This window comes from Emys orbicularis, chromosome 6, assembly GCF_028017835.1.
Source record: "Emys orbicularis isolate rEmyOrb1 chromosome 6, rEmyOrb1.hap1, whole genome shotgun sequence".
Taxonomy (NCBI): Eukaryota; Metazoa; Chordata; order Testudines; family Emydidae; genus Emys; species Emys orbicularis.
Genome location: NC_088688.1, coordinates 135,773,173 through 135,799,727, shown reverse-complemented (window position 1 = coordinate 135,799,727; position 26,555 = coordinate 135,773,173). Strand labels below are relative to the sequence as shown.

At 50.4% G+C, this 26,555-nt stretch overlaps 1 protein-coding gene across 1 annotated transcript in view; it reads left to right on the top strand.

Moving 5' to 3' along the window:
* Nucleotides 1-25,717, top strand: part of TDRD7 (tudor domain containing 7) — a 144,407-nt gene extending 118,690 nt beyond the window's left edge. The window contains exons 17-19 of the mRNA XM_065406055.1: nucleotides 3,799-4,298; nucleotides 11,957-12,117; nucleotides 25,216-25,717. Of these exons, the coding sequence (XP_065262127.1) occupies nucleotides 3,799-4,298; nucleotides 11,957-12,117; nucleotides 25,216-25,436 (882 nt within the window). The 3' untranslated portion in view covers nucleotides 25,437-25,717. The remainder of the gene's footprint in view (nucleotides 1-3,798; nucleotides 4,299-11,956; nucleotides 12,118-25,215) is intronic.
* The last annotated feature ends 838 nt before the right edge of the window (nucleotides 25,718-26,555 follow it).

Here is a 26,555-nt window from a genome sequence, read left to right as displayed (position 1 = left end):
CAGTCCTCGCCCACAGACAACCCGCCAACCTTAAGCATATTCTCACCAGCAACCACGCACCGCACCATAACAACTCTAACTCAGGAACCAACCCATGCAACAAACCTCGATGCCAACTCTGCCCACATATCTACACCAGCAACACCATCACAGGACCTAACCAGATCAGCTACAACATCACCGGCTCATTCACCTGCACGTCCACCAATGTTATATATGCCATCATGTGCCAGCAATGCCCCTCTGCTATGTACATTGGCCAAACTGGACAATCACTACGCAAGAGGATAAATGGACACAAGTCAGATATCAGGAATGGCAATATACAAAAACCTGTAGGAGAACACTTCAACCTCCCTGGACACACAATAGCAGATGTAAAGGTAGCCATCTTACAGCAAAAAAACTTCAGGACCAGACTCCAAAGAGAAACTGCTGAGCTCCAGTTCATTTGCAAATTTGACACCATCAGATCAGGATTAAACAAAGACTGTGAATGGCTATCCAACTACAGAAGCAGTTTCTCCTCCCTTGGTGTTCACACCTCAACTGCTAGCAGAGCACCTCACCCTCCCTGACTGAACTAACCTCGTTATCTCCATACTGATTTATACCTGCCTCTGGAGATTTCCATTACTTGCATCTGAAGAAGTGAGGTTCTTACCCACGAAAGCTTATGCTCCCAATACTTCGGTTAGTCTTAAAGGTGCCACAGGACCCTCTGTTGCTTTCTTTTAAGTGTAATTTTATTAGAATTTTTACTGCTCAATGGAGAATTTGAGCAGGACCAGCAAGCCTTTCTCATTCCCCACTCACAATAGAAGTGAACCATAATATTTGTGTATTACTTATTATGCAGAGGGACAAATTCTCATTTAAGGGCCACTGGCCAGGGTGGGACCACCTACCCCACACCTGCTTCTCCAGATGTGGTCCCAGCGATATCAAGAGGTTTTCACAAAGATGAGGGGAAGCAATGGCCTTCATGTCGTGACTAAGGTTGGAATTTTCAAAGGAGATTAGATACTTAACTCCCACAGAAATCAGTGGGATTTGTGTACCTAACCCCCTTATACCCTTTAAAAATCTCAGTCTAAGCTTTTAGTATTTCTTCGCTCTGAACAAATTCGCATTCAGCATCACTCAATGGCAAAATATGCTCAACCTTAGGACTGTGCATTTTATCTTTCTTTTCTTTCCATATCCTCCTTTCTGTGTCTCTTCTCTTCTCTCCCCCCCCCCCTTCTTCCGTCTGCATTTTCCTCCCTGCAGCAACTCTCAGTTCCTACTCCCTTCCCCATTTCATCTGCTGAGATGATCTGGCAATGAAATATTTAATGCTGATGCTTGAAGCGTTAACATTAACATCCCAATGAGAGTAATTGGGGCAGGGCTGTTCACATTTGTCAGTCCATGAGTATGTGGTTTTCCACTGTTCTGTCTCCTGATTTACACCAGCATATGACAGAGAAGAATCAAAATCTGTTGCTTCAGTCTCTACAGATTCATGAAGGTAACATTACTTTGGATTACTTAGCTTGCAGAGATACCCTTGAAATTGTTATCATGAAAGCTAGAATCTACTTGGCCTTGTAAATGAAATCTCTGGATCTAGAGAATCCAGATATGCCATGAGGGCTAAAGAAATGCATCAAGTAGGCCAGAAGATTAATACTGCAGCCATAATAGGTTGCTTTTTTCTTGTCTCCCATCTGCTAGTATGATGTGTTAATATCCACTTTTCTGACCTGGAATGTGTGGTCTCTGAAAAATCGAATTAACATGTAAGAAATTAGTTATCTACACTGCCAAATTCACACTCCATAGCACTTGTACCCTTAATACTATTGTTACTAATGTAACATAGCAAAAATCATTAGACCAATGCTTTAAAAATGGGTGCCCAAAGGTGGTATTCTAAGTTGGTGGGAGCTGCTATCTTCTCGGAGCATTTGAAAATTAGGCAGTTTTATTTAGGGGCCGAAGTATGAACTTGGAAGTCTAACTGTAGGCATCCATTTTGGAAACTCTAGGCCTATATTTAATAGGCTTCCACTGTCTAACCGTGGGGAAATTCCCCTCTGCTGTCCTGACTTCTGTCCAAGCCCTTCCTGCAGACCTCCTAAGATGCTCACTTCCTGTAGACCTTATCTTTTATTCCATTTGTTTTAAAAAGCTGGAAAGATGCATAGATTCACAGTGGAAATCTGTTCATAATAACTTGGTTTTCTGCACTGACTAAATCTAAGTTAATGGTAAAAGTAGCTTTTAATAATTCAGTTTTACAGCATTCTCGAGACTTCTAGTGATTATAAAAATTTATTAATTTCCCTGAAGTTCTTGATGTGAAGTTGCACCATGTGTTCGTATATATAGTGTTACGGTCAATAATATTTATGTTAAGACAGAAACACACCAAACAGTGTATGTTAAGTATACACAAAATCCTAACTAACACACAACCTAAAAAGTAAGGAATTGAAAAGTTCAGACAACAGTGTGGGCCTTCTACTCTGCTACACAGATGCACAACCACCATATGTCTGGGAACATCATAACTTTAATTCTTCCCTAAGGGGGATGCCAGCATTCCAGCACCACCACAAGCAGACAAGATTTCTCTCCCTGGTTCCTTTGTCGAAGATCTCAATAGAAATGCCTGAAGAGTAGCAAAAGTGGTTCCCTATGCACTGGCAACCGCCCATTTGGGTGTAGGGAACATTACTGGGGACATAAGTGGGGGCAGATGACAAAATACAGCACTGTGCCTCCCCATAACTGTTCAGAAAGGCTCCCACGTACCTTGTCAGAGAATGATTGCAGCCAACCCATACCATGTTCTCTGTTTAGCTGTTGCATGGAAGGAGTCACTTATAATGAATACTAATATTTTTTTTTTAATTAACATGTTGAGCTAGCACTAAATACAAACTTCTAACTTTCTGCAGTCTGGCTTTTAGGCAGGGGGTCTGAAAAACTGAGACTCAAAATGAGACCTTTAAGGTCAATTTTTAATTGTTTAGAACTCAAACTAACAGATTTACTTGAAAATGCTAAACTCTGAGATTGTACTGTAAATCTGGGGCAGACACACATTTTCCATACAAAACTCAGAGGTTGAACTCTTGCAGTAAGTGCAAAATGGAGTCCAACCTAGGGTGACCAGATGTCCCGATTTTTATAGGAACAGTCCCGATTTCGGGGTCTTTTTCTTATGTAGGCTCCTATTACCTCCTCCACCCCCTGTCCCGATTTTTCACATTTGCTGTCTGGTCACCCTAGCCCAACCTCAATGATGGTGTTGCTACTACTCTTCCATATTGAGCAGTTTGCTGTACTTGCCGTTTTCAGCCATCGTGAATACCTTTGTCCACATATTTTGTTAGCTTTACCTTAACAATAAACTATTTGTGCCAAAATAACAGGAGTACTTGTGGCACCTTAGAGACTAACAAATTTATTAGAGCATAAGCTTTCGTGGGCTACAACCCACTTCTTCGGATGCATATAGATCCGAAGAAGTGGGTTGTAGCCCACGAAAGCTTATGCTCTAATAAATTTGTTAGTCTCTAAGGTGCCACAAGTACTCCTGTTATTTTTGCGGATACAGACTAACACGGCTGCTACTCTGAAACCTATTTGTGCCAAGTCTTTGAAAATATTTTTATTTTGAAATAGATTACTGTTAACATAACCATTCCAGTTTTTCCTCCCGTAAAAAGCTTTAATCTTGGGTCCTACAAAATTAAAGATGCAGATGCATTTCATAATAGTTTACTTTATTTCTTCCCTTTAAAGGTTGCTAAACTGGATGACTCAAAGGGAATTGCATATATTTACTTGTTTACTCCCAAGAACTTCCCAGACCCCGATCGGAGCATCAATCGGCAGATCACTAATGCAGACTTGTGGAAGCATCAGAAAGATGTCTTCTTGAGTGTTGCACCCAGTGGCGCTAGTCCTATGAAAGGGAAAAGTGATACTATCCTTGCTCCAGAATTAATTGGCCTAGGCCTCAAGAAAAGCCTCATGGGGTCAATCAAGCCTGCTCCAGAACCCAGCAGTGTGGTGCCTACTCTTGACATGCCACCTCTTCTACCCTTACCGAAACCTGGTGAGCACATGGATGTCTACATTTCAGTGGCCTGCCACCCTGGTCACTTTGTCGTCCAGCCTTGGCAAGAGATCCACAACCTAGAAGTCCTCATGGAAGAAATGATTCTGTACTACAGCATGGCAGAGGAGAGACCCATTGCCGTTAAGAAGAACAATCTGTATGCTGCTAAAGTGGAAAATAAGTAAGTAGATGCTTTCATAAAAGATACGTATTATCTTGAGGCAGGCTGTTGTCTACGGTGATACTTGCAGGGTCCAAATGCCCAGCACTAGCACTAGAGATATGCACAGAGAAATCTTAATTGGTGCTCAATCTTCTCAGAGTTAGATTAATGTGAATTATGCATTTCTAGGTAATGTTTGGCCTCATTCCAGTTGACAAGGGAAAGTGTCCACATTTTGGATTGTCAGTAATCTGAGACCAAGGGGTGTGAATGAGGTTGTAGACTCTACTTGCCTCCAGGTCACAGTTAGAACTCAATGATTGAAACACTGCTTCTATTCCTGCTGTACCTGATGTGACGCTCTCAGTTTAGCCACAGGTCTTTCAGTCAAGCACTTTTTTGCCAGCAGTAAATTTACATGCAAATTGTTTGCCCCTTGGTTGCTAGTTATTTATCACTGTGAGTATACGATTTTTTCGTCACAACTGTTTCCGTCAAATGGCTATTTTAATTTAACTATACCATACAAAAATCTCTGTTCAAAGTAGTAGTGTTGCACACAATTACAATCTGAGCATTTAAAAGGCAGGTAAAAGTTAGCGGAAGAACAATTCATACAGATTCTACTATTGTTCCAGAATACATGTTGGGGAGTCTTCAAAAGTCATCTTGTACATGTGCCTAAAGCTCTCGTGATGGGTTCATTTTCATTCATCTAAATCATCAGTCAGAAATCTTTCTGCCTTGTTATTTCATCCATGTCCTTCCCCTTCCACTGGCTCCCCCTTTTCAACCTCATCCTTGTTTTTCCCTTTTAGGGCCCTTCGTGACTTACCTGTATCCTAGCTATTAGGCACTTTAAAGCTTTTTACTTAAGTCCCATTGACATTCATTGAAACTTAGCCAGTCACTTTTTGAAAATATGTGAAAACATTTAAGTACTGCTAAAAATGTTACCCATCATTTCCTGTATGACATAAAGCAGTCAGTGCCCATCCGTGCTGCTTGAACAGTTTAACTGTTGTTGTACATGAGGGTTCTTCCACGCTGTCTCCTTTGCATTCCTGTGCTGCCCCAGGGAGGGCAGGTCAGTGACCCTGGGCACCCTGGGAGTGCTGATTGGCTAGCTGTGGGTGGTTTTTTGCTCTGCCATTCAGTGGGGATCACCAAAAACATTCTCCACCCTGGCCAGCAAAACAGCCTGAAACTCCTGCCCATGGAGCTCCTTGTAAATGTCTGCAAAGCCTCTGTTTCGTCATTCAAATCACTCCTTAAAATTCACCTCTGCCATGATACCACTATAACATTTTGATACTGGCTAGGTAATGTGTGTACTTGTTTCCTAGAACTGATCAAAATTTTTCAGATTTTCCTCTTTGAAAAATGGGTTTTTCTACATTTTTTTTTTCAATAGAAAATTGTAAAACAAACTCTTTTTCAAATTTATTTTTCAATTTTTGGATTTGGATCTTTTCTATTCCTCCTCCATATATATTTTTTTTAATTCCAAACCAAAAAAGAAAGGGGTAGACAGTGTTCATTTCTTTCCTCCCCAAACACCCGCTTTACCACGTTTTTCTATTGTTCTCTCTTCCCTCTTTTTCCAGTGAGGGAGGGAGTAAAGGGAAAAGGGGGACTCCAGAAATTATAAAACAATTCTTATTTCATGTTTGCCGTTTTGTTTGTAGCTGTGTTAGTCCCAGAGTATTAGAGAGGCAGGGTGGGTGAGGTAATATCTTTTACTGGATCAACTTCTGTTGGTGAAAGAGACAAGACTTTTTGAACCACACAGAGCTCTTATACAGCTCAGACCTGAAGAAGGACCAATAAAAGATCATCATCTTCTTTGTGTGCTTGCTCATGTCAATGCCATGAGATTTTTGCCTTAGCGGTATCTGTAGGGTCAGCTTTAGCACCCTCTTGAGTGCAATGCCAGTGCGTCAGTATATTAGGTGCCACTGGCCCTACGCCCTCTCCGTTCCTCCTTACCACCCGTGGTGGTTAGTCGGAGCACCTTTCCCTTGCCTCACAAGGGCTAGAGGTTCTTCTACTTCAGTCTTCGAGCCTTAAGGCCTTGTAAATAGTTTGTTTACAGTAGTTAGTTAGTAAATAGTTAAGTAATGTAGTTAGAGACAGAGTCCCTGCGGGGCATGCTCCGGTCTCCGGGTCTTAAGCCCTGCTCTGACTGTAACAGGCCTATGCATAATAGTGACCCCCATATCAGCTGCTTCAAATGCTTGGGGGAATCACATGTGAAGAAGTGTCGCATCTGTAAGAACTTTAATCCCCGAACTCACAAAGCGCGAGACATCTGTTTGAGGGCTGCTCTATGCCTAGCGTTGGAACCTGCCCGAGCACCAAGCAAGAAGGGCTGACAGCCCACACCGGAGCTACATGGGGCCCCTCCCCCCGATGGGGCCCCCTAGTTCCCCGAGCGATCTGCCAAAGACTCCAGGGAGCAGTAAGGGACCCAGATTGGTGGCAGTGCCGATGCCTTCCCAGGCTCTCCTTGTGCCCAGAGAGCAGAGGCCTCTACTAGCGTCGCTGGCACTGCATGTGTCGCAGGTCACCGCAAAGGTTCCCGGTGAGGGCAAACCAGCCGTAAAGACCCCCCAGAGACTTCGGTCTCCGGAGACAAGACAGCGCTCTCCGTCTCCACGCCCCAGGTCTCGGTCTTCTCTGGGGCATCTTAAATTGCCGGCACCGTGCTCACGGTCTCTGCCCTCCCGACGCAGGTCACCTAGAGGAAGGCACCGGTCACCATATTGCCGGCACCGATCATCGTCCCACTGGCGGTCTCCTCAGTGCAGATCCCTGTCTCCCAGGCAGTGGGAGCGGTCTCCATTGCGGTACCAATCCCCCTCAGCCCTGGCACCAATCCTCCTTGAGGCACCGGTCTCCCACAGCAACAGTTAGCCATGAGACACAAGCTTTGACAGCCCTTCCGTGGTCACTGGAAGGTGTTTCCTCCGGTTCAGGAAGGGAATTCAGCCCTTTACCCCGCGACAGCACTGGTGCGATTGGGCACCTGAGGCTGCGTCGACCTCCACGATGCTGTCATGGCAGCAAGGCCAGTAGCCGGTGCAATGGCCCTACTGGAGCGCAAGGGGCATGTCTCTGATGCCTCAGTCAGTCTATTCCTCGGCCACCGCCTCAGAGCAGCAACCAGCAGCACCAAGTTCGGTGAACGTGGCGCACTCGGAGGCTGGGGTAGAGGAGCAAGCGCCCACCCCGAAACCCTCTTCCCCCACGGGTGATGATCCCTCAGGGGGCCCCCCCCCAGTGACCCAGTCATCGTCCTTCTCCTGGGATGAGGCAGTGGCAGGCCATTCCTGCGCCAGCCCGCCGGACGATTTCAAAGAACATCAGGCTCTGCTTCATAGGGTGGCTATGGAAGTAGAGGAGATGCTCTTGGTCTCTACCCCGGCCTGTGTTGCGCTACCAGTACATGATGGGGTCCTAAAAGTAGCAAAAGCCCTTTGGCAAACTTTCTTCCATTCCTCCCACCTCCAAGAGGGCTGAGAAAAAATATTTTGTTCCGGCCAAAGGGTTCAAATGGGCTCGCTGGTCATCTCGTCGGCCAATGAGAATGACAGTCGGGCAAACCAGTTTGACCCCCTAGAATAAAGAGGCCAAGAGGCTGAATCTTTTTGGGAGAAAGATTTGATGGCCAGCCTTCAGTTCTGGGTGGCCAACCACCAGGCTCTCTTGGGGAGGTACAACTTCTTCTTATGGGACTCCCTCCATAAGTTCAAGGACTCACTGCCCCAGGAATTCAGGGCCCTGATGGAGGAGGGTACGACGGCTGCAAGGCGCTCCCTCCAAATGGTGTGGGACCTGGCCAATTCAGCAGCTAGCATGGTCGTGTCAAAGGCGGTCATGAGACGCAGCTCCTGGTTTCGGACTGCTGGCCTGTCTCAGGAAATGCAGGACTCAATCCAGGACCTTCCCTTTGATAGTAATGGTCTCTTCGCAGAGCAGACTGACACGAGGCTGCATGGACTGAAGGACACTCGGGCCACCCTTCGCTCACTGGGTCTGCATATGCTGCAGTCGGTGAGGAAGCAGTTCCAGCCGCCCTCGCTGCCAAAGCCTTGGCAGCCTTGACAGGGCCCTGCAAGGAGAAGGGATAGACACGAGTCTTAGTCATCGCTGCCCTTTCTCCTCCCGTTCCCCTGCACAACCCGGCCCATTGAAGCCTCATGGGAACCAGAAGCACTTGTTTTGAGGGTGCGCTCGAGAGCAACACCCCAGTCAACTCCCCGGATCCACCTCATTCTTTCCTCAACCGCCTTCGTCCCTACCATTCGACCTGGTCGCAGGTCACCTCAGACCATTGGATGCTAGAGCTTGTATCTCGGGGCTACACCCTTCAATTCTCAGCTGCCCCCTCTTCCCATCCCCATTCCCTGTACCTCTTGAGGGACCCTCCTCATGAGCAACTCCTCGTTCAAGAGGTTCAGAACCTCATGCAGCTGGGGGCAGTGGAGGAGGTCCCCTGGGACATGAGGGGAAAACGGTTCCACTCCCGTTATTTCCTAATCCTGAAAGTGAAAGGGAGTCTAAGACTCATTCTGGACCTGCAGCACCTCAATAAGTCTCTCAAAAAGTTGAAGTTGCGCATGGTCTCCCTGGCCTCCATCATCCCCTCCCTGGATCTGGGAGATTGGTATGCCGCCCTTGATCTGAATGACTCTTATTCCATATCTCCATCTTCCAAGGTCACAGACAATTCCTCTGTTTTGTGGTTGGAGGGTGCCATTTCTAGTTCACGGCGCTGCCGTTTGGTCTCTTGTCTGCCCCGAGTGTGTTTACAAAATGTATGGCATCAGCGGCCGCTTACCTCAAGCATCGAGGGGTCAGGTCTTCCCATATCTCGATGATTGGCTCATCAAGGGCAGATCTCGGGAACAGGTGCAACAGAGCCTCGATCTGGTTTGTTCCACCTGCCACAACCTGGGCCTGTTGATAAATGAAAATAAATCAACCTTAAGGTCGGTGCAACGAATAGAGTTCATTGGGGCGGTTCTTGACTCCACACAAGCCAGAGCCTTCCTTCCAGAGGCGCGATTCCAGGCCATGTTGGATCTGATCTCCCATGTGAAAAACTGCCTGTTCACCACTGCTCACACCTACCTGCGGTTGTTGGGCCACATGGCTGCATGTACATACATGGTCCAGCATGCCCGCCTCCATCTCCGGCCACTGCAGGCGTGGTTGACATCGGTCTACATCCCCAACAGACACGATCTAGAGTGGGTGGTCAGGGTGCCGGTTCACATCTGATCGTGCCTGGATTGGTGGTTGAGCCCCGAATCGGTGTTGGAGGGAGTTCCCTTCGCGGCCCTGTCCCCATTGCTGACCCTGGTTTCCAATGCCTTGGACCTGGGCTGGGGAATCTGGCTGGACAAACACAGCACGCAAGACCATCAGGGACCTTAGAGCGGTTCGCCTGGCCTGCTAGGCTTTCCTGCCCCACCTGAAGGGCAAGGTGGTGCGGTCATGACAGACAGTACCGCAGCCATGTATTACATCAACAGGCAGGGTGGAGCCAGGTTGTCAGCCATTTGCCAAGAAGCTCTCTGCCTTTTGGGGCTTCTTTGTGCAGCATACCATCCATCTGGTGGCCGTGCATCTCCCCGGGGCAAAGAGCATGGTAGCAGATCACCTCAGCAGGACCTTCTCTTCTCGCCACGAGTGGTTGCTCTACCCGGAGGCGGTCAGTGTGATAATCCGGAGGTGGGGGACTTCCTAGCTAAACCTGTTCTGCTCATTCCAGGGATTGGACGCCTTTCTGCTCCCTTGGTCTGGAGCTCTAATGTATGCCTTCCCACCAGTGCCGCCAATCCCAAGGTCCTTATGAAGCTCAAACAGGACAAGGCAAAGGTGATCCTGATAGCTCCCGAGTAGCCTTGGCAGCACTGGTTCGGCATGCTGATGGACCTTTTGGTAGCTGCCCCCCTGCAGCTGCCTCTGGCCGGACCTGCTGTCCCAGAACCACAGCAGTCTTCTGCATCCGAACCTGGCAGCATTGCACTTGACAGTGTGGCTTCTGCATGGCTGAATGCAGAAGAACGGGAATGTTCGGCCTGGGTCCATCAGGTCTCGTTGGGTAGCAGAAAGCCCTCCACCAGAGCAACCTACCTCCAAGTGGAAGAGGTTCATGGGCTGGGCCTTGGACCAGGGTATACGGGCTGAGCAGCCCTCGCTGCAGGCAATCCTGGACTATCTTCTGCACTTCAGGCTCCAGGGGTTGTCCTTGTCATCAATCAAAGTCCACTTGGCTGCTATTTTGGCCTTCCACCCTTGGCTCCAGGGCAAGTCAGTCTTCACTCATGACGTGACAGTCCAGTGTTTGAAAGGCCTGAAGCATCTACCCATACGTCAGGGATCCCATCCCTCCCTGGGACCTGAATCTCATGCTGTTGCAGTTCATGGGTCCTCCCTTCGAGCCTCTAGCTTCCTGCTCCCTCCTCCTCTCTTGGAAAGTTTCTTTCCTGGTCGCAATAACGTCCGCCTGTAGGGTCTCTGAGATCAAGGCGCCCACGTCAGAGCCGCCCTATATGGTGTTCTACAAGGACAAGGTCAACCTGCAGCCGCATCCAGCGTTCCTGCCCAAGGTAGTTTCACAGTTTCATACCGGCCACGACATATATTTACCTGTCTTCTTTCTGAAGCCTCATAAATCAGAAGAGGAGCACAGATTGCATGCCCTGGATGTCAAAAGGGTGCTTGCTTTCTACATCGACAGGACCAAGCCGTTTGATAAGTCAACACAGTTGTTCATTGCGGAGGCAGACAGGATGAGAGGTCGCCCAATGTCTGCCCAGAAGATTTCGTCCTGGATCACAGCCTGCATCCATTATTGCTATGACCTGGCAAAGGTGCCTCCATCCGCGACTGTGACTGCCCACTCAACTAGGGCACAGGCTTTATCGGCAGCCTTCCTGGCCCAGGTGCTAATTCAGGATATCTGCCAGGCCAGTACCTGATCGTCTGTCCACATGCTTACGTCTCATTATGCGCTCACCCAGCAAGCCCGAGATGATGATGCTGGCTTTGGCAGAGCAGTGCTGCAAGCCGTGAGACTGAACCCCGACCCTGCCACCAGAGATACTACTTGTGAGTCACCTAGAATGGAATAGACATGAGCAAGCACTCGAAGAAGAAAAAACAGTTACCCACCTTTCGTAACCGTTGTTCTTAGAGATGTTGCTCTTGTCCATTCCGTTACCCACCCTCCTGCCCCTCTATCAGAGTTGACAGCAAAAGGAACTGAGAGGGCGTAGGGCTGGCGGTGCCTAATATACCGACACATGGGCTTGGCACTCAAGAGGGTGCTACACCGGACCCTACGGATACCACTAAGGCAAAAATCTCCACTGTCCGCGCATGTGGGCGCATGCACACCTAGAATGGAATGGACATGAGCAACACATCTCTAAGAACAACAGTTACGAAAGGTAGGTAACTATTTTTTACCTCACCCACCTTCTCTTGAATTCTTATTTCAATTTTTTGTCCGTCTCAGACAAAAATTTTCAGAGTTTTTTATTCAGTTCTATTGTTTTCCATTCTTCTAGTTAAAATATTTTGTTTGCATTCAGTTTGTGTGACTCATACTCTAAATCTACCCTTTGTTTTCTTTTTTCACTCTTTTTTTAAATACCATTTAGGTGGCACAGGGTGTTAATAAAAGGAATTCTGACAAATGGGTTGGTATCAGTATATGAGTTGGACTATGGTAAACATGAGCTTGTCAGCATCAGAAAAGTACAGCCTCTAGTGGACATGTTCAAAAAACTACCATTTCAAGCTATAACAGCTCAGCTTGCAGGTAGGTCACAAGTATGTTTAGTTTTGTTGGATAAAATTTTCTAAACAATAGAAGGGCATCAAGTGGGTAAGAATATTGGCGTATAAAGCTATGAGGATAGTGGCATAGTCTACACTTAAATTTTATAGTTTTATAGCATTTTGCAAATTTACAAAATAGTGAATAGAATAGAATTGTTTTCATTGTTTTTATTCCACCCTTCATCTTTGTACAAGAGAGGTTAGTAATTGTTTTATTACCACTGTTGGTTTTCTTTTTTTTTTATCTCTAATGGGAGAGAATTTGTATTAACCACATATTACAAAACTGAAAGGCACCTTCATTTAACTTTCTCAGCAGCCACATTCCAAGCAATATGAAATGTGGGGCAGATGAAATAGTAGTCCTGTAAGTGACTTCTAGAAGGGGGACTGGGAGAAGGGAAATAAAATTTACGTTTTCAGGTCGTTTGTAGTGAGAAGGCCATGTTTATATATTTTCTATTAACTGCAAAGTTTGTCCTCTCATTGTCCATTATACTCTCATAAACATCTTTTTAAAATCTGAGCGGGGGAGGAGGGTAGACTCTGGATTTGTGGAGGGCCAACAATTGTTTTTTGTTCCCTGCCTAAATGGAGTTTATTTAGGTGAATTTTAATTTTCTCTCTTTCTATTCTGGTTGCTGATCTCTGGCGTCTAGAGTATTCAGTAATATTGCTATTTTCTCAGTAACTATCCAACCCATTCTTCTCCACCAATTTAGAAGTACAGAACTTCTTCAGGGAAGCACAACTAATGCATGAGTGGAAATAAACAACATTTGCTTGCCTAAAAGTGAATGTGTTGCTTTTTCCTTTCCACCTTTTTCTTTCCATTTCCAACTCCTTTTCAACCCTCACCACTTTCTCACTGTTTGCTTCATTACAGTTGCTTCTTTCTCCTCCACTTTGTTTGAAAAGTGGTGGCCCAGACTTTCAGCTGTGCCTAGTATGTATTGGGTGCAATCAGGCACAAAGGCGCAGATTGTGGGTGTCCAATCGTAGAGCTGGTTCTCCACTGGTCTGTTCTCTCACGTAGCTTAGGGTGGCCTTGAGACTGCTCTAAACTACTCCAGCTGGCTATGCTGCCAAGGGGCTGAGGTGCCCATAGGGTTATTGTTGGCATGCAGCTGCACTCTGGCCATCCCCCTGCTCTGGGGTTGTATATGATCCAGTTGAACATGTCCCTATGGTATCCAAGGTTTCTTCTGGCATTGAGGAATTTACTAGGTAGATAGTTACGCCTGCTCTGTGCGGCCAAAGCAGGAGCTGACTATCTAGGTCAGTATTTCCTTTCCTCCCATTCTTCAACAGTTGCTCTTTTCTCTGTTGTGCTCTCTCATGCAATACTGTCTCTTTGCTCTGTGTTCTGTTCTGTCCCTTTTGCATCCCACATTATCCTCTTGTTTCCATGCACCATTACTCTCCTCTGTTCCTGTCTTCTACTGTTTTCTACCCCAAACCTTTCATGTATCTTCTGTCAGTGGAACAAGGCACTCGCTACAAGAGTGGGAGATGGGGTCCCTTTCCTTTGTCCTCCATCTTACTCCTCCTGTCCCTCAGAGAGAGGTGATTATGGCTGTTAATATGGGCAGTGCAGCACGCCTCTTCTTACTGGCTCTTTTTGATCAATTACATGCTGAGCTGGCTTTCCTTACAACCAGAGATTGTACTGGCAGCTCAGCACAGGAGCTGACTCAGCTGCAGGGAGACAACTGTTGGCCTGGAGGGAGCTCACAGTAGCCTTGTTGTTTGCTGGGCATCTGCCTAGGTTGGGGTGAGGGACCAGATCCATGCAGTGATTTGGGGTCCCCTCAAAAAGTGTGCAAACCTTGATCTTTGCAACCCGTGGCAGGTCCAGGTCATGTCATGGTCTATGAATTACTTGAGACTTACGGGTCAGTCACTACAAACTTCTAGTAATAGTAGCTCATTTCAATTTTGAAGTCGCTGTTAGGCTACAAACTTTCAAAATGCAAGCTGGGATGAACTTAGGTAGTTAGAGGTTTCCAAACTTATTGAGTGTGAGGAATGTCGTACTAGGCTTCATGGGCCACAAAATGTAGCCCTGGTGACCTGCAGAGATTTCATAAAAAATAAGCTAATAGTGAGGTAATGTGCTGAACTCATCAACGGCTGTGTAAGGGGTTAGGGACAGTCAGCAGGTAACCAGTCTACACTAACAGTTTTAGGGTGGCTTCTTCCCCATCTTCTCATCACCTGAAAGCTAGGTGCATTGTGCTGAATGCTACTGAATGCGTCGTTGCTGAATACTACTGCTCATCTCCTCCGCACTATGGAGCCACCTTGGGGTTCAGACAAGTGGCAGACATCTTATTAGATGGTGTGGTTTTAGGGGTGGAAATAAACTTACATTCAGAACATGTTTACAATTTTGCAAATACTAAAATACAAGGCTGTATAGGATATGCCACTTCCACGAGCCGGAGGGTCAATGAATCCAGAAGAAGGGGCCAGTGAGCAAAGTGCCTTACTAGGAATGTTCTTAGATGTGTGTAAAATGTTCAATAATCACATTATCCAGACCACTGCTTGCAGTTATTCAGAGTCAGTGCACTTGCCTTTCTCTTCCAGAAATGTGGATGATCACAGGTGAAAATAATGTATACTTTTCTTAGACCTCATTTCTGCATGCTACCAAGTTCTTTTTCGAGTGCTTGCACATGTCCATTCCAATGTAGGTGTGTGCGCGCCCCAAGTACAGTTGCTGGAATTTTTTCCTTTCGTGGTATCCATTGGGTTGGCTCCAGCCCCTCCAGGTGCCGCTCAGTCATAGCACTGGTATAAGGGGCCCCGCCGAGCCCGTCTTCCTTCAGTTCCTTCTTACTGCCCGTGATGGCTGCTGGAACTTACCTCATTGCTCAGGCAATCTCACCTAGTGGTTTTCTTCTCCTTTTTTGTGTATATAGTTCTTGTAGTTTTCGTTAGTTTGATAGTAGCACTAGTAGTTTTAGTAGTTAGTGTGTTTTGAATGCCTCCACACTTAGTGGCAAGGCTTGTCCACTCCCCTGTGCTGGGGCATGCCTCGGTCACCAGGCTCCTGCGGCAGATCGATGCCATTGAGCGACCCGCACTCGAGCTGTGTTAAGTGCTTTGGGGAAGCTCACAGAAAGGACCATTGCCACATCTGCAGGGACTTAAAACCCTGCACCCCAAAAGACTAGACAGTGAGATTGAGGGTCCTTCTCATGGAGGCAGCCCTGAGACCAGCATTGGAGCCATGCTCGGACTCGGCACCAAGCACCTCAGCTTCTTCTTCGAGTGCTTGCTCATATCCATTCCAGTCAGGTGTGCGCGCGCCGCGTGCACGATCGTCGGAAAACTTTTACCCTAGCAACACCCGGTGGGTCGGCTGTGGAGCCCCCTGGAGTGGCGCCCTCATGGCGCCGGATATATACCGCAGCCGACCCAGCGCCCCCTCAGTTCCTTCTTACCGCCCCTGACGGTCGTTGGAACTGTGGAGCACAGCATAGCTGGTCTCCACACTCCCTAGCTTCTAGCTTATTTCTGTAGATAGTGTTCATTTCGATAGTTGTGTATAGTAGTTAGAGTTCTTTAGATAGTTGTTATTTAGTTTGTAGTTGTTGTAAATTGTTAGCGGGGGTTAAGGGGGTTGTTCTCCCCCCTTTTTTTCCCCCCGGAGCATACCGGGCTCATGCCCAAGGCTCCTGGCTTTAAGCCGTGCGCATCCTGCGCGAAGCCGATGCCAACAAGCGACCCGCACGCCTCCTGCTTGAAGTGCCTCGGGGAAGCCCATCACGCAGATAAGTGCCCAATCTGCAAGGCCTTCAAGCCTCGAACGAGGAAGGAGCGGGACTTTCGGCTTCGGCAGCTCCTCATGGAGGCGGCGCTCAGCCCGGATCCTCCCTCGGCGCGCCCGGCCCCGGCACCGAGCGCGTCGGTGCGCAGCGCCCCAGCGGCTCCGACCGGCGCCGCGGACAAGTCCTCCCGGCACCGGCAGACTTCGGCACCGCGCCCACCTCAAGGGACTCGGCGCCGATCTCTATCTCCGGGCCATAAAAAGGCCCGCAAGGCTCAGGACACTGCTGCCCTGAAGACGCCGGCTCCCCCCGTGCCGGGGGTAGAGCCGCGTCCACCTTTGGACTGCCAAAAGCAGGCGACTCCGGCACCGAGGCCGTTGAGTCCGGTACGGACTGTTTCACCACCTAGGCTGGTGGTGGAACCTTGTCTCCCCTCGACTCCGGAGACATTTACTACCGCGAGGGACCTGATCGCACTCACGGAGCCGGCACCGTCGCAGCTCCCGGCACCGGTGGCTCCGCGCATTGTGCAGTCGAGAGGCAAGCCTGCACTGGTGCGCCCACCGTCTCCAACCGTGGACTCTCGGCACCGCTCCAGGTCTCGGAGCAGGTCCCGACGCCGCTCGGAGTCCCGGCGCCGACTATCACCTCGGCGCCGGTCGTACTCGCGGTCGAGGTCCTCTTCGCGGCGCCGCTCCACATCTCGGCACCGTCGCGACCGCCGGCACCGATCGGACTCGAGGCGCACCTCCCGGTACCGGTATGAGCGCCGATCGAGGGACCGCTCCCGGCACCGGGTGTCATCGCGATCGTCGTCCCGCTCCAGATCCGGATCGCGGCACCGGCGCGGCTACCGGCACCGATCCCGATCCCGGCACCAATCTCCGGCACGCTGGGACACATCGCCCTACGACCGGCACCGACCGGCACCGCACCAGCCGGGGACGGATGCATCGCGCTCGGCACCGCCATGGCCGTCGAGATCCGCGTCCCACTCCTCTGAAGGGGCCTCTAGATCGGCCTACCCCCCACAGGGACAGGCGGCTTCGGCGGACTTCGGCCACTCGCAGGACATGGCAGAGGACCCTACACAAGGACCTGCTCACTGGTCCTTTTGGACCCCATGGGCCTACCACCAAGCCCAAGGGGCCCCACCGTCTGCCTCCCGCTCGGCACGCTCTGAGCCCAGAGCCCCGGAGGCCACCATCTCCCGCCCCCCGCCAGGGGGCATGGAGGCTCCGGTGCCCACGCCGGCGCAGGCCATAGACCCTGGGACGAGCGAGGCCCGGCTCCAGGAGCACCTGGAGCAAGACTTGCCTTTGGACCCCTTGCCACCGGGCGTATCCTCCTCGCCTGATGAGGCGGTAGCGGGGACATCCGCCATGGGCCCGCCCCCCATAGACCTCCGGGCCCACCAGGACCTGTTGCGCCGGGTGGCGCGCAATATGGACCTTCAGATGGAGGAGATCGTGGAGGTTCACGACCCGATCGTGAACATCCTTTCAGCGGACGCCCCATCCAGGGTCGCGTTACCGCTGATTCGCTCCATTCAGACCAATGCCACCTCCATCTGGCAAACCCCGGCCTCTATTCCGCCCACGGCCAGGGGAGTGGAGAGGAAGTACTTTGTACCCTCCAAGGACCACGAGTACTTGTACACTCACCCTCAACCGTGCTCGCTGGTGGTCTCATCAGTAAATGCACGGGAGCGCCATGGCCAGCAGGCGGCAGCGCCAAAATCGAAGGACGCTAAGCGCTTCGATTTGTTCGGGCGCAAGGTCTATTCCGCGGGGGGGCTTCAGCTTAGGGCAGCCAACCAACAGGCGCTCTTAAGCCGATATAGTTTTAACACCTGGTCCTCCATGGAGAAGTTTAAGGAACTGGTTCCCCAGGAATCTAGGGAAGAGTTCGGGACTTTGGTAGAGGAGGGTAAGCGGGTGGCACGCACCTCCCTACAGACCTCCCTGGATATAGCCGACTCGGCCGCTAGGACCCTGGCGTCGGGTATAGCTATGAGGCGAACCTCCTGGCTCCAGGTGTCGGGCCTGCCACCTGAACTGCAGCAGACCCTCCAGGACTTGCCCTTTGAGGGTCAGGGCCTGTTTTCGGAAAAGACAGACTCGAGGCTCCAAAACCTTAAGGACTCTCGAACAATGATGCGCTCTCTGGGGATGCATGTCCCAGGTCCACAGCGCAGACCCTTCAGGCCCCAGCCTCAGAGGTTCTACCCTCCCCCGCCTCGCCCGAGACAGGACTTTGCCAGGAGGCGGGGTCGAGGCGGTAGGCGACGGTCGACCGGCCCTCAACCCGGTCAGAACCAGGGCCAGCCGAGACCACCTTCAGGGCCTAGACAAGCCTTTTGAAGGTGCGGTCGAGGTCGGCACCAGAGCCAGCACCCAGGATTCATCTCCCCCCTTCCGGGATCACCTCTCCCGTTTCCACCGTGCTTGGTCCCTTATAACATCGGACCGTTGGGTCCTTCGCACGGTGGAGAGGGGATACGCCCTCCAATTTTCCTCCCCCCCCCTCCCACTCCCCCTCCCTGTCCCTCTTCAGGGACCCTTCTCACGAGCAACTCCTTTCACAGGAGGTTTTTGGGCTCCTCTCTATCGGGGCCATAGAGGAGGTTCCATCGGAGTTAAGGGGCAGGGGTTTTTACTCCCGCTACTTCCTGATCCCCAAGTCAAAAGGGGGTCTACGTCCCATCTTAGACCTGCGCGGACTCAACAAATTCATAGTAAAGTTGAAGTTCCGCATGGTATCATTGGGGACCATTATTCCCTCGCTGGATCCTGGAGACTGGTTCGCCGCCCTCGACATGAAGGACGCTTATTTCCATATAGCAATTTATCCGCCTCACAGGCGCTTCCTGCGATTTGTAGTAAACAAGGTGCACTACCAATTCGCAGTCCTTCCCTTCGGCTTGTCCTCGGCTCCCAGAGTGTTCACGAAATGTCTGGCAGTCGTCGCGGCATACCTTCGCCGACAAGGGGTACAGCTGTTCCCGTATTTGGACGACTGGCTGGTGCGCGGCCGCACCAGGGACCAAGTTCAAGCTCACGTCCACATGGTGACACAGACTTTCCACGAGCTGGGCATTCTACTCAACAGAGAGAAGTCCACTCTGGTGCCAACACAGAGAATAGAGTTCATTGGAGCGATCCTGTACTCCAGAAGTGCACGAGCCATTCTGCCAGAAGGCCGTTTTCAGTCCATCGCACGCGTCATTCACGGACTGCGGGCATCTCCGTTCACCATCATAAGGACATGCCTTACCCTGTTGGGTCACATGGCCTCGTGCACCTACGTAACCAGCCACGCCAGACTGCGGCTTCGCCCACTACAGGCTTGGGTGTCATCGGTGTACCGTCCTCACCGGGACGACCTGAACATGCTGGTCACGGTCCCGCCCTCGGTCTTGACCTCCCTCACCTGGTGGTTGGATCGCGCAGTGGTCTGTGCAGGAGTGCCTTTTCACGCCCCACAACCCTCCCTCCACCTAGTCACGGACGCTTCATCTCTAGGATGGGGCGCTCACCTCGGGGAGCGTCATACCCAGGGCCTGTGGTCCGCATCCGAACTAGCCCTACACATCAACGTCCGGGAACTGATGGCGGTGCGCCTAGCCTGCCAGGCATTCCTCAACTTCCTACAGGGCCGTTGCGTGCTGGTCCTCACCGACAACACCACGGCCATGTTTTACATCAACAAGCAAGGCGGAGCCCACTCATCGCTCCTATGCCAAGAGGCCATTCGCCTGTGGGACTTCTGCATCGCCCACTCGATCCATCTCACCGCATCATTCCTGCCTGGAGTCCAGAATACGCTGGCGGACCGTCTCAGCAGGTCCTTCCAGACGCACGAGTGGTCGATTCGCCCGGATGTCATCTATTCCGTCTTCCAGAGGTGGGGATTTCCCCAGGTCGACCTGTTCGCATCCCGGGCCAACAGGAAGTGCCACGCATTCTGCTCCCTTTACGGCCGAGTTCCAGGCTCTCTGTCGGACGCTTTCCTTCTAACGTGGAAGGGCCACCTGTTCTACGCCTTTCCCCCATTTCCGCTTGTCCACAGGGTGCTGCTCAAGATCCGCACCGACCAGGCACGAGTAATTCTAGTGGCTCCCGCTTGGCCGAGGCAGCACTGGTACACCACACTGCTAGAGCTGTCGGTTCAAGCGCCGATCACGCTCCCCTTGAGTCCGGATCTCATCTCCCAGGACCACGGCCGTCTGTGTCACCCCGACCTACAATCGCTCCACCTCACAGCGTGGATGCTCCATGGCTGAATCAGACGGAGCAACAATGTTCGCAGTCCGTCCAGCAGATCCTGCTGGGAAGTAGGAAGCCCTCTACACGGTCCACTTACTTAGCCAAGTGGAAGCGGTTCTCCTGTTGGTGTCAGCAACGAGCTACGTCCCCCTTGCAGGCACCTATCCCTCTCATACTGGACTATCTCCTGTCCCTAAGACAGCAGGGCTTGGCGATATCTTCGATCAGGGTTCACCTCGCCGCCATTTCGGCATTCCACCCAGGAGAACTCCCGTCATCGGTCTTCTCTAACCCGATGGTCGTTAGATTCCTCAAGGGCTTGGACCGGCTGTACCCACAAATACGCCAGCCGGTTCCAACGTGGGACCTCAACCTCGTTCTCTCCAGGCTCACAGGGCCCCCGTTTGAACCATTAGCGACCTGTTCGCTCCTGTACTTATCCTGGAAGACGGCCTTCCTCGTAGCCATTACCTCAGCACGGCGTGTTTCTGAACTCAGAGCGCTGACGTCCGAGCCCCCATACACGGTGTTCCACAAGGACAAGGTGCAGCTTCGCCCCCACCCGGCCTTTCTCCCGAAGGTGGTTTCACCTTTCCACGTAAACCAGGACATCTTTCTCCCGGTCTTCCATCCAAAGCCACACGCTACTCGTCAAGACCAGCGTTTGCATTCTTTGGACGTACGCAGGGCCCTGGCTTTCTACATTGACCGTACAAAGCCGTTTAGAAAGACGACGCAACTCTTCGTTGCGGTGGCCGACCGGATGAAAGGCTCACCGGTCTCCTCACAGTGCCTGTCCTCTTGGATCACGTCCTGCATTCGTGCTTGCTACGACCTGGCCGGTGTCCCGACGCCACGCCTCACCGCTCACTCCACGAGGGCCCAGGCCTCCTCGACTGCCTTTCTGGCTCAAGTCCCGATCCAGGATATTTGTAGAGCTGCAGTGTGGTCTTCGGTGCACACGTTCGCGGCGCACTATGCGCTGGTGCAACAATCCAGAGACGATGCTGCTTTCGGGTCAGCGGTTCTGCACACAGCAATGTCTCACTCCGACCCCGCCACCTAGGTGGGGCTTGGGAGTCACCTGACTGGAATGGATATGAGCAAGCACTCGAAGAAGAAAAGACGGTTACTCACCGTTGTAACTGTTGTTCTTCGAGATGTGTTGCTCATATCCATTCCAAACCCGCCCCCCTTCCCCACTGTCGGAGTAGCCGGCAAGAAGGAACTGAGGGGGCGCTGGGTCGGCTGCGGTATATATCCGGCGCCATGAGGGCGCCACTCCAGGGGGCTCCACAGCCGACCCACCGGGTGTTGCTAGGGTAAAAGTTTTCCGACGATCGTGCACGCGGCGCGCGCACACCTGACTGGAATGGATATGAGCAACACATCTCGAAGAACAACAGTTACAACGGTGAGTAACCGTCTTTTCAGGGTGGAGGGCGCCTCCTGCCAGTCAAGAATCCCAGCACAGGTCCTCCTGGCCAGTGCCTAAGAAGCAGCACCGTAAGCACCAGGAGAAGAGTCGTCCCTGGTGCCAAAAGGAAGCCGGCAAGAGGATCGGGTTAGAGCGGCCCGATGTGGGTCTCGCACTCTCCCCAGCAGCACAGCAGCTACCTCTGTCAGCCCCGGCACCCACGCCAGCTCTGCATGCTCTGGCATGGGAAGTACCATCCTCCAGCGGGCAGTGTACCGAGCAATTCATGGTACTGTCCATCCTGGAGGCATTTGCAGCTGCTAGAGACTTGCTCACATTGCCTGTGCCAGGGTCCCCAGAGATCCAGGACTCGGCACAGCCAGTTCCGATGAGCAGCAGAAAGCCCTCCCCCAGATTTCACATGGCACCATGAGCACTCTGTGGGGAAAACCCCTCTGATAGCCTCGCACTTCTCCGCGGCACCAGTCACTGGCACGGAGAGGGTTGGCTAGCTTCAGCACTGTCACTGGGTCTCATAGATTCAGCCCTGACTTCCAGCTTTAGCCCTGCAGGGGTAGGCGGGCTCTGCCACAGATCCCAGCTTCAGCCCACGGCACCGGCCCCGTGGCAGCACTGGGGCTCAGGGCTTCAGCCTCACAGCGGCACCGGGGCTCGGGGATTTAGTACAGGGCTCAAGGGCCCTGCAGCTCCTGTCTGCTGCCCCGCCGGGGCTCGGGGCTTTAGCTCTCTGGCTGTTGCCTGGAGGGAACACTGGGGCACCTGGCTTCAGCCAGGGACCCCCACAGCCCCCCTGAAAGGGCTCACAGCCCCCTGGTTGAGAACCACTGGCCTATGGGACTGTGGGGACCAACACCCATGCAGTTGCCTTTCTGGAACCTGTCTCGAGGCATTCGAACTCTGTGGCCTCGAAAAGGAGGGTGTCTCTGGTACTGCGCTAAGAGAAACCAGACCCAGACTCCAGTGCCAAACCTCAAGAGCAGGTTCCGCAGGTCTCGTTCGAGACGGAGGAAGGGGCAGAGGCCCCTCAACCAGATTTAACCCCCTCCTCTTCCCCAGATGAGACGCTGGTGTCTATTGGTGCATCACCACCCCCAGGTGACCACTACGCTCACCAGGACTTATTAAAGCAGATGGCCTCGAACTTGGTATTCAAGCCAAGGTGGTCAAAGAGGTGACACACGGCCTGTTAGACATCTTGTCAGGGGCAGGTCCCTCAAGAGTGGCTCTACCCCTTAACAAGGCAATCATGGGTCCGGTTAAGGCGCTTTGGCAGACCCCCGCTTCTCTCCGCCAACGGCTAAACACAGAGTGAAAATACTTGTGCTAGCTAAAGGATATGAATTTCTGTGTTCTCTCTCCTCCAGGACCCTTGTGGTGGCAGCCAGCATCAGGGTCAAGCACCCAAGGCAAACAACCCCAAAAAGCTGGACTTGTTTGGCAGGAAAGTCTATTCGATGGGTGGGCTATAGCTTTGTATAGCAAACCAGCACGCTTTGCTAGGTCGCTATGATTTTAATATGTGGGAGGTGATGCAAAAATTTAAGGACATGCTTCCCCAAGACGTCAATAGGAGTTCTCCTCACTCGTTGAAGAAGGGCAGACAGTAGGCCGAGTCTCCCTGCAGGCAGCCTTAGACTCCGCCAATTCTGCGGCCAGATCAGTGGCCACTGCTGTTACCGTGTGCAGGAGCTCGTGGGTAAAGGGGTGCAGCAAACCCTCCAGGACCTCCCACTCGAAGGGTCCTTGTTCTTTTCAGAGCAAACAGATGCCAAATTGCACAAACTTAAGGACTCTTAAGGCAACCCTGAAATTTCTGGGTCTGTATACACCAACAGCATCCAGAAGACACTACAGGCCTCAGCAGACTGGATGCTGTTTTGCACGGCCTCCCAGACAGGACCAGTGGAGGATGAAAAACAAGGGGTTTGGGTTTAGATTCCCCTCCCCCAACCTCCTCCTCAGGGCCTATGCATTCTACCCCTACACATACAGGAACCTTGAAGCACTCGTTTTGACAAGACGCTCAAGGATGATATTTCAATCCCCTCAATTCTGGATCCAGTTACCCTTTGTTTTCCAACCAACTGTCCCTCTTCCTCAGCGCCTGGAAATATATTACCTCAGACCATTGGGTTCTAAACACAATAGAATTAGGTTACACCTGCCAATTTTTGTCCACCGCACCTTTCCACCCATCTTCCCTTGTCTCTCTTCAGGGAGCCTTCTCATGAGCAACTATTGGAACAAGAAGTCCAATCTCCTTTGGGTGGGAGCCGTGGAAGAGGTTCTGCACCATCTATGAGGAAAGGGGTTTTATTCCCATTACTTCCTAACCCCAGAAGCTAAAGGGAGGGGCCTCAGACCAACCCTAGACATGTGGCAGCTCAAATGCTATCTCAAGAGATTAGTTATGCATGGTCTCCTGGGCTTCCATCATTCCTTCGCTGGATCTAGAGCATTGGCATGCCGCCCTTGACCTAAAAGACACGTACTTCCACATATTGATTTTTCCAAAGTCACAGAAGGTGCCTAAGCTTTGTGAACCAGACTCATTAACAATATGTGGTTCTGTCATTCAGGCTGTTGGACACCTCACTGGTCTTCACCAAATGTATGGTAGTAGTAGTGGCCTTCCTCAGGAGAAAGGGAGTTCTCTGTTCATAACGATAGCTGAGAGGATGAAGGGGCTCCCAATCTCCATCCAGAGGATTTCATCTTGCATTACCTCATGTATCCGGGCATGTTACGAACTCACGGGAGTCCCTCTTCCACCTAACCTGACTGCTCACTCCACAAGATCTCCGCCCTCTTCGGCTGCTTTCCTAGCTCAAGCCCCTATTCAAGATATCTGCAGGGCAGCAACCTGATTCTTGATGCACATGTTCTCAGTGCACTATACCATTACCCAACAGGCCAGAGACTATGCCAACTTCAGCCGCGCAGTGTTGCAGTCAGCTTGTACTTGAACTCTGAGCCCACTTCCTGTGCAACTGCTTGTGAGTCACCTACATTGGAATGGACATGTGCAAGCACTCGAAGAAGAAAAAAGTTACTAAACTTTCTGTAACTGTTGTTCTTCGAGATGTGTTGCACACGTCCCTTCCGAGTCCTGCCCGCCGCCCCCTCTGTTGGAGTTGTCGGTAAGAAGAACTGAAGGGGCCTGGGCTTGGCGTGGCCCTTATACTGGCACTATGAGCATCCAGCACCGGGGGCACTGGAGTCGACCCGACAGATACCACTAAGGGGAAAAAATTCCAGCAACTGTGCTCGGGGCATGCACACACCTACATTGGAATGGACGTGTGCAACACATCTCAAAGAAGAACAGTTACAGAAAAGTTAGCAGCCATTTTTTTCACAATGTGACACAATTGATAATCCTTACATGGGAGGCTAGAACAGCCACTGAAACAAGAGTAAGGATTTAAATGTTTTTATAGAGCTCTATTAGCTTCACTTTCTTTAATAGCACTACTTGGAGTGTCTTCCACTTCCTCACGTGTAGAATTACTAAAAATCTCGGGTTTGGGAGTGTGTGTCACGTAAATCCGTCTTTTCTTTAAATGAAATTATTTGCTTTATATTTTTCCTAGGAGTGAAATGCAAACAGTGGTCAGAAGAGGCATCAATAGTGTTTCGAAACCATGTAGAGAAGAAACCACTGGTGGCGCTGATTCAAGCAGTTAATGAAAGCACAAGCTCTTGGGATCGAAAAATAGTGACCTACTTAGTGGACACTGCACTACCAGATACTGATATATGGATTCATGACTTTATGTCTCAATATTTTGTGGCGCTTTCAAAGGTTAATTAATCACTGCTTCTGAAACTATAGCAACTAATTCAGATTCTTTAGCAATAAAAAATGTAGCAGGCTTTTAAAGAGATTTAACTGTTCTTACATGGCCTTGACTATATGAATGCGATAGGTTTGAAAAGTCTGATGCTTGTGTTCTGTGAAAAGATATTTAACAAGTTTGTTTTCTTTGAATTGACTTTCAGAGAACTTGCACTTTGTTTACTAGTGTAGTGTTAGAATGTTGGGGTGAAAATACAGATTAAGTAAAATGTTATTTATCAATAAAAATTATTGGTGACTTGTTTTATTTTCTTGCTGGACTCTTTTTTCATTCTTCTCAAACTTAATGGAGTTTGAGGCTGGTCAAAATTTGAGTTTATTTACAAGCTGTTAATTTCTGCTTCACAGCTATTATTCCTTTGTTATTCCTTAACAAACACAAACATCACATCTGAACTGATTCCTCATTTGTTGATAGTTTCAGAAATATCATATCCCTGAATGCAGAATGTAAGAATTATACTTGTTTTTGCATAGAGGTGTCAGAAGCATAACAACCTACATATGTCCTGACAGCTGGCCAGTAGGCCATTGTGAATGCTGCAAACACCTTGCTTTTGCATTTGGGTGAAGAAAATGCATTCCAACAATCTAATTTTTTTCCCCTCCCACTTAAAAACAAAACCCAAAAACCTAGCAGCTTCTTGCAGTCTGCTCAGATGGGCCGTCTGTTCTTTATGGTTAGCAACCCTTTCCCTCGCCTGCTTTTTTCACCCTATTCTTGTCTTCTTCATTGGATTTAGGACACGCAAATTCTCACGAGAATGATTTCCATTAAGTGCACCTTGGTCTCGAGTTAGATCTGTGGGTTTTGGTGTAAGTCCCCCAGTTTTCATGTGTACCACTGATGAGCTTGGGCTGATCCTTCTGACATTTGCTGTGGGCGGGAATTTGCCGTCCCTCTGGGGGGACAGTAAATATAGCCTGGGTTCAGATCACTGTAAAGGGGGATGTCCTTCCTTTACCCTAGAGGATATTTAAGAGAAATTTCCTCAAAGCCTCAGTCCTTCACCTCCTGCTACAGGTACATCAGACCCCTCACATCCCCTATGCATGCAAGGGAAGATGTAGCAT